Source organism: Lampris incognitus, chromosome 16 (genome assembly GCF_029633865.1).
Source record: "Lampris incognitus isolate fLamInc1 chromosome 16, fLamInc1.hap2, whole genome shotgun sequence".
Lineage (NCBI taxonomy): Eukaryota > Metazoa > Chordata > Actinopteri > Lampriformes > Lampridae > Lampris > Lampris incognitus.
This window is the reverse complement of record NC_079226.1, coordinates 20,278,429-20,291,135: the sequence shown is the minus strand read 5'-3', so window position 1 is coordinate 20,291,135 and position 12,707 is coordinate 20,278,429. Positions and strand designations below refer to the sequence as shown.

General features: G+C 43.7%; 1 protein-coding gene across 3 annotated transcripts; it reads left to right on the top strand.

Annotated features, from left to right (window-relative positions):
• The first annotated feature begins 6,715 nt into the window (after positions 1–6,715).
• cipca (CLOCK-interacting pacemaker a) lies at positions 6,716–11,515 on the top strand. 3 transcript variants are annotated; one of them, XM_056296151.1, is made up of 5 exons: positions 6,716–6,975; positions 7,549–7,660; positions 8,118–8,287; positions 9,044–9,866; positions 10,297–11,515. In XM_056296151.1, the coding sequence occupies exons 1-4, from the start codon at positions 6,931–6,933 to the stop codon at positions 9,848–9,850; spliced, it is 1,134 nt and encodes a 377-aa protein (XP_056152126.1). In that variant the 5' UTR covers positions 6,716–6,930; the 3' UTR covers positions 9,851–9,866; positions 10,297–11,515. The 3 variants fall into 3 exon arrangements, with proteins under 3 accessions (XP_056152126.1, XP_056152124.1, XP_056152127.1); XM_056296149.1 differs by having other exon boundaries at positions 9,044–11,515; XM_056296152.1 differs by lacking the exon at positions 6,716–6,975 and adding an exon at positions 7,148–7,277 and having other exon boundaries at positions 9,044–11,515.
• The last annotated feature ends 1,192 nt before the right edge of the window (positions 11,516–12,707 follow it).

Genomic DNA, 12,707 nt, shown 5'->3' with positions numbered 1-12,707 from the left:
AATCAAGCGTCGTGCCAATCGAACGTCAATATCTCAGCTATCGTTTTATGTAGAGACTTAAAGTAAACTGCATCGTATTCAGTTGGCAAATACATTGGTGTGGTGTGAAGTGTTTATTTTCATTTGCCTATATTCCCAAGGCCCCCAACAACAGATTTCAAGTCAAAAACCTTGTGACTCATTGTATCATGTGTATACACTGTAAATTAGAATTATTCACAGGTCTAGCCTCTTTTCCTCTTAAAGTGCACCAGATTAATGCATTTAGCTGATGAAATTGACAAATTTTCTTCCAGGGGAGCCCCCTGAACCCCCTAGAGGTTTTGGACTCCCCCCACTACTGCACCCCCACTCAGTTCAGATGCACCCTTAGTGATGTTATTCTGGAACTGGGCCTGGAAATGCGGCAGAATGTATGGCAAAACTTGGCTGTGAGAGTGAGTTCGCCACCATTCTGGAACAGTGCCATGCGCGCGATGCTGAAAGGCCACAAAAATGGAGAAGGATGCAGAACAAAAACCTACAGGGCTTCGTGGTTGACGCAGGAGTCGGACAGAGAGAAACTGATGGTGAAGAGGGTCAAGATATTGAACTGAGCTTGTTTTTCCGCACTGGCGATATTGTAATAAAAGAAATAGAAGGTTCAGGGTGAGGAACGGTGAACTGATCAAAGCTATATATCAGCACTTGACCCATGTAGTGAACATTTTCTGGATGCCACGCAGGTACAGTCAGTCTTGGCTTTATCTGGAACTGATGTTCTCCGAGTTTGAAGTAAGCGACATAAAAATAATAAATGGACAAGAAAACTATAAATGAAAAACTATGGTGGGGCGGGGGGGGTCCTAGGATTAGCAGATTGAATATTAAAATATTGGCTAATGTATTTGTTTTGCCTTGTGTTCTTAAACGACACAGGCCGTAGAGTTTGTGTATGTGAGCAAGCTGCCCGGCCACTACGCAAGAAAAAGTGGCACGTGGATACGGCCGCAGTGTAATCAGTAAATTTGGGAGAAGTAACCAGTCGTATTGTTAAGATTAATACTCATCCCACATCTTTTGTTACTAGAAAATCAAGCAGTTATGAATGATACAGTTGTAAATTCACAGGATATTAAATATCATGTTAGGCCAACAGTAATGTTGATGGTGGCAAGTGCTGGTTGACAACACTGCTGCCACAGTGGCTCACTAGTCAGCAAATGTCATCCATTCGCCAGTCTGTTTGACTTGTTGAGTGACACCCGATTTTTATGCATGTGGTTAGCCTGACATGCGCTGAAATGATTAAATCTATTCCAACAGTTAACATGGAGACCCATTCGGCCATGTTGATATGCATAGCCTGTGTGCTATTCAGAGGCTCTGATTCATCCCCACGTGGTAATAATGGAAATGGTCATGTTAGATGCAGGAAAATAACTTTGCAGTTTCTGGTGAACCGTTCCACTGCTGTTGACAGTCCATTATCTGCATACCAACTAAGGGCTGTCACTGGTCTGCCGACCAAAGGAGGCGCTAGTGCAGCGACCAGGACACCACATTCAGCTTCCCACTCACAATTGGCAAAATTGTGCCCACAATTGGCACGTGGGTGGGAAGCCACGTGCCAATTGTGTCTGTAGGGACGCCCGACCAAGCCGGAGATAACACGGGGATGCGAACTGGCAATCCCCGTGTTGGTAAGCAACGGAATAGACCACTACGCTACCGGGACGCCTTCTTGAATTGTATTTTAGCAAGATGTGGACTTTCTTATTTTTAAATGCCAGTCCACTGTTGGGTTAAGCTATTTTTTTATGAAAATATAAGTGTATATTTCCTCCTACTTCTTTTCGAACATGCAACAAATAATCTGATGCATACAGAGATTTGTTCACTGAGTTTGATGTGTGGATTTGTTGATCACTTCAGATTATTGGCAATGGTTTATCTGTATGTTATATCCTGCTTATCTGCATGTTCATAATCATTCATTCATTCATTCATTCATTCATTCAAAACCTTAGGAAATTTAGTTTCCCCATACCTGATGCCATAGCACCTTCTAAGCAGATATTCATTGATGTTTTCCATCTGTTGTATAGCAAACATTGTGAACATCACTGTCCTCATTATGTAACAAAAATAAAAGGAAATACGTTTTGATAAAGGTTGTAATTTCACTGATCCTGTTCTGTATCACAGTGTGCAATGACAGAAGAGGAGGACAACAGGATGGAGAGACCCCCGACTGTAACACAGGAAGTGAGGAGATGGAGACAACAGGGGCCTTGGAGTAAGGTGATACACCCCACTGCATTGCAAGAGGACAGGAGGAGGATGAGAGAGGTGGAAGACTTCTTGCAAATGTGCATGGACAAGACTGCATACCTCCAGAGATTTCTCCAGTAGAGAGCTATTCATAAAGAGGAACTCTTCTCTCAGAATAAGATCCCCAAAAGCAACTGTCTCCTCAAATCTGAAGAGGCAAATGCTGCTCTTTCGGGCAAGGAGGCCATGGAGCGAGAAAAGAAGTCGACTGAATTGCAAGAGGAGAGGATGAGGATGACACAGGTGGAAAATCTCTTGCAAGCCATCCTCAACAGGACCCCACACCTCCAGAGATCTCTCCAGGAGAGATCTATTTATCAGAAGGATATCATCTGTCAGAATGAGACCCTCCAGACCGAGTGTCTTCTCAAATCCAAAGAGGCACAGGCTGCTCATTCTGCCAAGGAAGCCATGGAGTGAGAAAAGGAGTCGATCCTCCTGGACAAAGACAAGTGGAGGCCCTGCAGAGAGATGCTGTCCTGCAGAGAGCTGCCGCCCTGAAGGCGGAAAAGTTACAAAATGCTGCCAAGGAGAAAATAAAGTCTCTGGTGGAGTGGGTGGAACACCTCACTGATGATGCCGAGCTTTGGGAGCAGAGCAAAGAAAATATGGCTGCTGCCCTCCTCCAGGCAGAGGGGGAGTTAAATAGACACCTCCAGCAGTGGCAGGAGGAGAAGGAGCATCTCCTTATTTATCAAAATGAACTCCTCTGTCAGAATGAGATACTCCAGAGCGAGTGTCTCCTCAAATCTGAAGAGGTACAGGCTGCTTGCTCTGCCAAGGGGGCTATGGAGCAAGAAAAGGAGTCGATCCTCCAGGACAAAGACATGCTCCTGCAGCAGGTGAAGGCCCTGCAGAGAGATGCCACTCTGCAGAGAGACGCCATTTTGAAGGGGGAAACATCCTCACCTGATGAAGAGAAGGAGGCTAGGGCCGGAGCACCAATCCCTGTTAAAAAAGAGGAGGAAAGAATCTTTAACAGTCCAGACCCAATGGAAGAATACTGTTTAAGGGGTTTATGCTCTATTGAAACATCCTCTCCTGATGAAGAGGAGATGGAGGCCAAGGGAGAGAATAAGGTCATGTCCAAGAAGGGCTGTCTCCGGCGCTTCTTTGGGAGGCTGAGGAGGATTTTTTGATGCTGTTTTCCCCCTTTGACAAAGATATTTATTGAAAGAGCCCTTCTCTCTTCAAACCCGCTAACCATTGGCCAACAATGGCTTAAAAAAAAGGACAGAGACAGGTCATTTTTTCATTGTGTTATTGTTATCAGTCATTTATTATACTTAAAATTGAGGATAAATTGACATTACAAGGAGATAAGCATATCAAGTGTACCTTGTATAATTGTATGTAACTTGTATGATGTCTGTGTACATTCATACACACTTTGGTTAAATATGTAGTATACATTTAGAATGTTACCGATGAAAATTATCAAAAAACAAATGTAGTCGATGTGAGTATATTCAGGATTTTAGCTTCGATCTTATTTTTTGGTGTTACTCAGCTGTTGTGTTTACTACTTAATGCCTTCCAGAGCATTTTAAGAGATGGGTTTAGATTGGGTTACACGTGTACCTTTAGCTTTGATGGCCATGAGAAACAGTAGACATAGAGATACTCATTTAACACCTCATGAGATTGTTTATGGCAGACCTATGGCTGTGCCCCTGAAGAGACCGGAAGGTGTTCTTCCTACAATGGAGCTGTACAAAGAGGAGATGGGTGAATACTTGAAAGGTCTAACCAGAGCTGTGAGATCTGTGTATTCACAAGTGCAACAAGGTGGGCAACGCCCACCCACTTGGCACTCCTGCCCATCCAGTCAGAAAGCTTCACTTTGATTGGCAGTGCATCTCGCAAATACCAGCAGCTCCTCGTCTTTCTTTCATGTATACCGCGAGCATTCCACTGTACACTCTAGCTTGTACACTCCATCCAGTTGCTGCTGTTTTTATATCGCTATACACATACGGACTGTGCCCATCTGACTTTTCTCTGTACCCACCCACAATCAGATTTCTGGCTACGCGCCTGAAGTGTAACAGACATAACGGCTGCCAGTGGAATCTCAAGAGAAACAGGTGTTGCCTGGAGACTGCCCCGTGTACCCCGGGTCACTCTGTGGGGGGCACTGCGGTAGTATGGGGTACCGGGGCAGTTGCTACAAGCCATCCGGTCCTTGTATAACCAAAATGAGAGCTGTGTCCGCATTCTCGGCACAAAGTCAAACACATTTTCGATGGGCATGGGCGTCGGACTCCGCCAAGGTTGTCCCTTGTCTCCAATTCTGTTTGTGATATTCATGGACAGGATCTCAGGGCGCCGACAAGGTGAGGAGTGTGTCCGTTTTGATAACCTCATAATTGTATCTCTGCTCTTCGCAGATGATGCGGTTTTGTTGGCTTCATCAGAACACGACCTCCAGGGCGCAATGGGGCGGTTTGTAGCTGTGTGTGAAATGGCCGGGATGAGAGTCAGCACCTCCAAGTCTGAGGCCATGGTTCTCTACCGGAAAATGGTGGATTGCTCCCTCTGAGTTGGGGATGAGTTGTTGCCTGAAGTGAAGGAGTTCAAGTATCTCGGGGTCTTGTTCACGAGAGAGGGTAGGATGGAGGGGAGATTGACAGGTGGATTGGTGCAGCATCAGCAGTAATGCGGACGTTGTACTGGACCGTTGTGGTGAAGAGGGAGCTGAGCCGGAAGGCAAAGCTCTCAATTTACCAGTCAATCTTCATTCCAACCCTCACCTACGGTCATGAGCTTTGGGTAGTGACCGAAAGGGTGAAATCGCGGGTACAAGCGGCTGAAATGAGTTTCTTCCGTAGGGTGTCTGTGTCCTTACCCTATCTCTAAAGGCTCAGCCTTAGAGATAGGGCGAGGAGCTCGGACATCCGGAGGGAGCTTGGAGTAGAGCCGCTACTCCTTCGCGTCAAAAGGAGCCAGCTGAGGCAGTTTGGGCATCTGATTAGGATGCCTGCTGGGCGCCTTCCTTTGCAGGTTTTCTGGGCACATCCAACTGGGAGGAGACCCCGGGGTAGACCCAGAACTCGCTGGAGGGACTACATGTCCAATCTGGCCTGGGAACGCCTTGGGATCCCCCAGGAGGAGCTGGAGGGCGTTGCTGGGGAGAGGGACGTCTGGAGTGCCCTGCTTAGCTTGCTGCCACCGCGACCCGACCCCGGAGAAGCGGCTGATGAGATGAGCTCAGTTTTAACGATTTGTTAGAAAAGTAATAAAAAAGTAATCAAATGTAATAACTTACATTTCTTTGATGAAGTAATTAAAATAATTATGTTACTTATTACATTTTTAACGGGGTAACTAGTAGCATATTACATCTGTATTACATCTGTAGCCTATTACAAGTACCCTTCTCAACACTGCAGATAAAACACGGATTGTGTGGTTGGTCAGAAGCTTGGTTATTGATAATACATTTTTTGACTTGTTTTAGCTAACTGCAATCCTTATTCACAGCTTTCATTAATTCTATGTCTCAAGCAGATCATCACAGCTGATTGCCCCATAGTGTTGATTGGCGTGGGGGGCCATGTGATGCTGCTGATGGTGCACAGCTGCTCCATCCCCACATTACAGCCCCTGTTAGAGACTGTTAAATAATAAATGCTTGCTGGTCACAGGGCCGGCCTAGGCCATTTTTGGACCCTAGGCAGAATTTGATTTGAATTCGATAGATAGATAGATAGATAGATAGATAGATAGATAGATAGATAGATAGATAGATAGATAGATAGATAGATAGATAGATAGATAGATAGATAGATAGATAGATAGATAGATAGATAGATAGATAGATAGATAGATAGATAGATAGATAGAGAGCTTGATAGAAACTATTTTTGTGACCACACTTGGACCCTGTGAAAGACATATTATATAAAAGAATCATGATTTTTATACAAATAAGCTCTCAGAGGCTTCAATCGATTAAAACCACGTCTAAGCTAACAATTCAATAATGACACAAATTAGACCATGTGTACAGTTTGTTCCCATTAACTCCTATGAAGCAGCTCTGTCTGAGACTGAGTGTAGCCTGCTCTTGGTGAGATGGAGAGTCAGAGTTGCTCTGTTGCATGCTTTGTGGTTGCAGTTGCATCACCAGCTACCACAAAATCAAGTAGACTACCATACTATCGTGCGGCTGATCTGAGGGCAGCTACTACAATGCTGCATAACATTTAGAAATCAAACACTGTTTGTAGAGGTGCGGAAAGCTCTGCAACCATCGCTTCTGCTGTGTCAGATAGCAGTAACTTTCACTAAGTGGCAACTCTCTATGTGTAGGGCGGGTTCAGTGTCTACGGGAGGAGACTATAGCGTCACACTGTGGACGCACCATAGGATGTACAGCATATTGGGCTGAGACGTGAGACTGACACACGTCCCCTGTCAGCAAACCTGCTGGACGGCGTGCCGCTGGCACCGAGGTGACGCCGTAGGGCCAATCAGAGCGTTGGGAAAAGCCTGCGCAGTTTCCTTAGCAACTGCTGCTGCCTAGTCACGCCGTAAAGTAGGAGACAAAGGCGTAGGGCCCAGCTCTGGTAAACAGCGCAGCGCTGCCATCATCTTGGATGCTACGTTAGATGTATGTTTTTTTTTCAAGACGACGACGACGACGGCGACGACACCCTGGTAAGGTTTCCTGAAAATCCGTTGATGCGGTTAATTCTCTTTGAAGATACAGCCTCGGGATGAATTAAATTTGAAAAGCTAACACCAGTGAGCTAACGTCGCTTTGGAGGAGTGGCCAGTATCGTGTGTTTGTGTGTGTGTGTTTATGTGTGTGTGTGTGTGTCCCCCCCCCCCCCAATATGGCCGGTCCTAATGCTAAATGTTGTGTGACTGACTAAAATTTTCCTAGCTAAAAATCCTCGTTTTGTACATCAGCTAGCTACTAGTGGGAGAGATGTTACCGGAACGTTTGCTAATAATCGGTAACCTCAACATATTTTCTTCCTCAAGGTCTTGGCTAACGTTCATCAGATCCGTTAACTCTCCGATAGTCTGTTTACTAATGACCTCATCTAGCTGTCACCCAAGAAACAAGTCTTTGTTTACTAATGACTACTCATTTGACCTGAACAGACAAGTTCTGTTTGATGACCTATCAAGCTGCCTGACAAGCATGTTTACTAATGACCTCTCATTCAGTGTGAACAGACAAGATGGTCTATTTACGAATGACCTCTTATTCTACCTGAACAGACAACCATGAGCGGTTTTACTAGGCCCAGGGGACTCAAGAGACTACCAATGACCATGGCAACACACTTAAGAGCATCCAAGCCTGAATCAGAAAGAGACTCTGGCTTCTCAGGTTCGTCTCAGTTACGCTTTCTTACTCACCTTAATGCTTTGTATTTTCTTAAGAATGTTCCGTGACTATTTCAGAAATAAGTGGCACCAGCTGTCAGATGATAGATAACAGTGTGACTGTATTGGGTATTGCAGAGTTTTGCAGTTTTGGATATGGTACAGTACTCTGATTAGAAAAAGTATTCATGCTTGAATAAACGGGGAGATATAGATGACAGATATAGATCACCTTCCCATGTAGGCTATCTTCTCTTAAATCCTTGTTTTTATCACCAGGATTTAGTGTATAAGGTCTGACCTGGTTTTAGTTCTGAGTAGTGCGCACTCTTCTCTGGTTGATGGTTTCTGTTTACAGAAGCCCTCAAGACTTAGATTACCTCTGCTATGGGTTTCATGTTCAAATATTCTGACCAGGGTATTATAGGTAAAAGAAAACAATATTTTCTTGCCCTCATCAGATGCTAGCTCTGGGTATTTGAGTGCAGTTGACCTGACTGACTCTGAAGACACAAGTAGGACCACGTTTGCTGTAGGCCAGGATCAGACCAATCCCCAAGTGGCTGTGATGGGAGGCTCCTACCCTGGTGTGTCTCCTATGATCATCATGAACAACTTTGTTGTAAAACAGGTACAAAACAGCATACAGTGTTAACCTCTACCGGGCTCTGTCTTGTTCAAAACTATTAGTTTGAAGCTGCCCTGCTACCTTTGGCTATCTTTAACCTTAACTTTGGGTTAACAAGTGTTGCACACTAGCCAATTCCAATTATTTTTTTATCCTTGTTTTTTTTTTTTTTTTTTTTACTCTCAGAAGAAATCCCTTTATTTTTGGGAATATCCCTTAAAATCGGGGCAAGCTGGGAAATAAAGAACATTTATGTCATAACAATGTTCTACTTATTTTTTCACTGCCCCAGTATTTTTGTTGTAATAGCTAATGTTTGAAGGAAAAGCTCTTTACAAAGAGCTTGCTTCTCAAGACCAATTGAAATAACTGTCCAGAATATACAGTAAAATAAATCCACACTAAGAATGTATACATTGCCTCTAAACTCTAAATTTTACTGGCTTGTGTGATGATCACATTATATAATGGGCAGGAACACAAGAGGTAAGAGGAAGAGGAATTTGAGTTGCTATGAAATGTGATCAATGGAAGAAATATCAATGACGGGCCAGCAAAAGAAGAGATTTGCACTAAGGGCGAAGCAAGAAAATTGGGGGCATTAGGAAACAAGTACACAATCCATTGCTCTTATACTGCATTTTTTTTTCTGTTTACAGCATTTGTGTATCATTAAGTATCTGAGATATTATTTGCCATTCTGCTATATGATGCTGTATATTTTATTGCATGATAATGAAGGTATTTAATTTCTTTCAGCCAAATCCTGTGGTTCCTGTTGAAAAGCAGTGGGGCTTTCCTTCATCTTTTGAAATGATGCCACAGTCCCAGGTGGTCCTTCTCCAAGCCATGGTATCAAATGGCAACAGCAGATCCATGAAGACTGGCTCCGAAAATCCCAGACAATCAAAGAACTATATACCCATTCTTAAGTCATATCCTAAAATTGCCCCCCACCCTGGGGAAAGCAATATAAAGAAACAAAGATCTTTGGCTTTGAGGCGGGGTTCAACGCCAGGATATGACCATCAACACCGGAGGCACCACCATGGCCATAGGCTCTTCAGCACTCCAAGCCCGCTGCCTGGAGAGCAGATGTCAGTAAGAACTATCTCAAACTTTGAATCACCAAACACCCAAGCCGAAGCAACTGACTGTCAACAGTCACAGCTGTCCCAACCTACTGACAGGCCTCATTCTCTGGAAACTGACACCGTCTCTGTACACTCCCATTCACATGAATTTAGCCCAGGGTTGGAAACCAACATATGCCCTGATGACCTCTCTTTGGATGACAAGCAAAAACGATTCAGCAATACCTATAACATTCTCAACAAGTCTGGCCTGCTGGGGATCACCTTGCGCACAAAGCAGCTGATCAAGGAGAACCGGCGCACCCAGGGCCAGCTGCAGCAGCTCCAGGAGCAGACGGCTCTGCTGATGGAGGCTCTCAGCAGTGGGAATCCCAGGCTCTGGACTAAGCTCCAGCTCGCCCTACAGGACACGGCTGCAGCACAGCCTGAAGAGGAGCCACGGGGCGGAAAGCCTCAGAACATCCCAGTATGAGATACAAGTGGAAGAGGTGACAAGCATATTAAACTCAAGCACATCCACCGTTAACTAGAGGACTTTAGAAACATGCTTACATTTCAAACCCTTGCCTATAACAAATTACTATTGCCTCTGCTGTTTTCAAAATAGCAATGTCACTTGCAATAGGGCTATGGCTTTTGCGATGAACGATCAATTAGTGCATGCCTAACAGCACATGCAAGGATGGTAGGAGTTCATTCCTCATTTATGTCTTGAATTTGATTGCTTTAGGGAAGCTGTTGGCATAAATATTTTTTGGACCAAACTGGAAGCTCAGTGAAATAGACACATGTGGCCTATGTTTCAATTTGCTCATTCTGGATGCATTTATGATCAACAGGGAAAATTAATATCCATTTCACATATAGCAGCAATCTAAACCATAATCTCTCAATATAACATGCATTTTTTCATTTCAGGAATTGCCTATACTACACTGACGGTGTAATCTGATTTATTCATCAAAGAAGAAGCCCTTGTTGTATAACTCATTATGATTATTAAGAGGGCTTGTTAATCCAGTCATGTTTTGTTTTTTTGCAGTTGATGTTCATCTTATTTATTTTGCAATAATCTAGGTAGCCAAGACTAGTGCTATGTGAAGAATTTTAAAGGATACCAAGTACATTATGAGCCATGGATTATTAGTTTTCCAGTTATTGGCAAAGCTAGCTCCTCCATAGATGGTATCAGTGCCCTGAAAGTATGAAATCTAAGCTTGTAGCAAGTAAAAGTGCTATAACCGTACATTTGCCTTGACATGTGATCATTGCTAGCATGCTCATTGGTCAATATTTATTGCAATGTATGAGGCAGAGAAATGCAAGCTTATAGTTGCTTACAGAATTTGACATTCAATTCTGCACTTTAGCATCAAGATTATTACTGTTTCGAGGGTAAGTTTGTTTCGCAGCTCTAAGCAGACATTGTTTTCTCATGGAAAAAAAAAACACATTTGCTTTTAATGTTTATCCAGTTGCCCGTGCCTTTGAATGTGTCCATATTTGTGCATCAGTGCTTTGTCTACTTTAAGCCAAGTTTTAGGGAGCTATCGCTTTCTCTTATTTGAGCGCTAAATGTGAAAAATGGAATTTAAAAAAAAAAAAAACTTGAAACTTCTTTAAAACTTAAAAGGAAGTGTACTCTGTGAAATTATGAAATTTAATGGCAGTGGCTGGATTTTACATCCATCACTACTAGACCTATTGTAGAAAGAGGACAATGTAAGGAGTGTGTGTGTGTGTGTGTATGCGGCAGCAATGAGATGCAAAATGGCTGCTTGGTTAATGCTACGTAAATAAATTAATTAGTGTGACACTGTAAAAAGGTAAGGTATAGGTACTCTAGGCTGTACCTGTATGCCTATTCTAGCTACAATACACATTTTGTTATACGGTGGTGTCTAGCCATAGAACACAAGAGATAAGTTAAATCATCCTCCCAGACCTGGTTCCATAAGGCCACGACGTGACAGTAATAAAAAGATCATGTGCAGTGTTCATACCGTAGATTGCTGTCGAGAGAACAGCATTTTTCCTGATGTGGTGATGTGCCCTTTTTTTGTACTTTTTTATTCATTGTCATTTTCATTGATAATGAATTGAAATTAATAAACTGACAATAAACAGTTTTGTTGGAAGACAACTTTGAGACATGATTCTGTTTGTTAAATTCTCACAAGCTCACTACATCATTTATACACTCACTGGCCACTTTATTAGGTACACCTTGCTAGTACTGGGTTGGACCCCCTTTTGCCTTCAGAACTGCCTTAATCCTTCGTGGCATAGATTCAACAAGTTACTGGAAACATTCCTCAGACAGTTTGGTCCATATTGACATGATAGTATCACGCAGTTGCTGCAGATTTGTCGGCTGTACATCCATGATGCGAATCTCCCGGTCCACCACATCCCAAAGGTGCTCTATTGGATTGAGATCTGGTGACTGTGGAGGCCATTTGAGTACAGTGAACTCATTGTCATGTTCAAGAAACCAGTCTGAGATGATTCGAGCTTTATGACATGGCGCGTTATCCTGCTGGAAGTAGCCATCAGAAGATGGGAACACTGTGGTCATAAAGGGATGGACATGGTCAGCAACAATACTCAGGTAGGCTGTGGCGTTGACACGATGTTCAATTGGTACTAAGGGGCCCAAAGTGTGCCAAGAAAATATCCCCCACACCATTACACCACCACCACCAGCCTGAACCATTGATACAAGGCAGGATGGATCCATGCTTTCATGTTGTTGACGCCAAATTCTGACCCTACCATCCGAATGTCGCAGCAAAAATCGAGACTCATCAGACCAGGCAACGTTTTTCCAATCTTCTATTGTCCAATTTTGGTGAGCCTGTGCGAATTGTAGCCTCAGTTTCCTGTTCTTAGCTGACAGGAGTGGCACCCGGTGTGGTCTTCTGCTGCTGTAGCCCATCTGCCTCAAGGTTCGACATGTTGTGCGTTCAGAGATGCTCTTCTGCATACCTCAGTTGTAATGAGTGGTTATTTGAGTTACTGTTGCCTTTCTATCAGCTCGAACCAGTCTGGCCATTCTCCTCTGACCTCTGGCATCAACAAGGCATTTTCGCCCACAGAACTGCCGCTCACTGGATATTTTCTCTTTTTCGGACCATTCTCTGTAAACCCTAGAGATGGTTGTGCGTGAAAATCCCAGTAGATCAGCAGTTTCTGAAATACTCAGACCAGCCCGTCTGGCACCAACAACCATGCCACGTTCAAAGTCACTTAAATCACCTTTCTTCCCCGTTCTGATGCTCGGTTTGAACTGCAGCAGATCGTCTTGACCATGTCTACATGCCTAAATG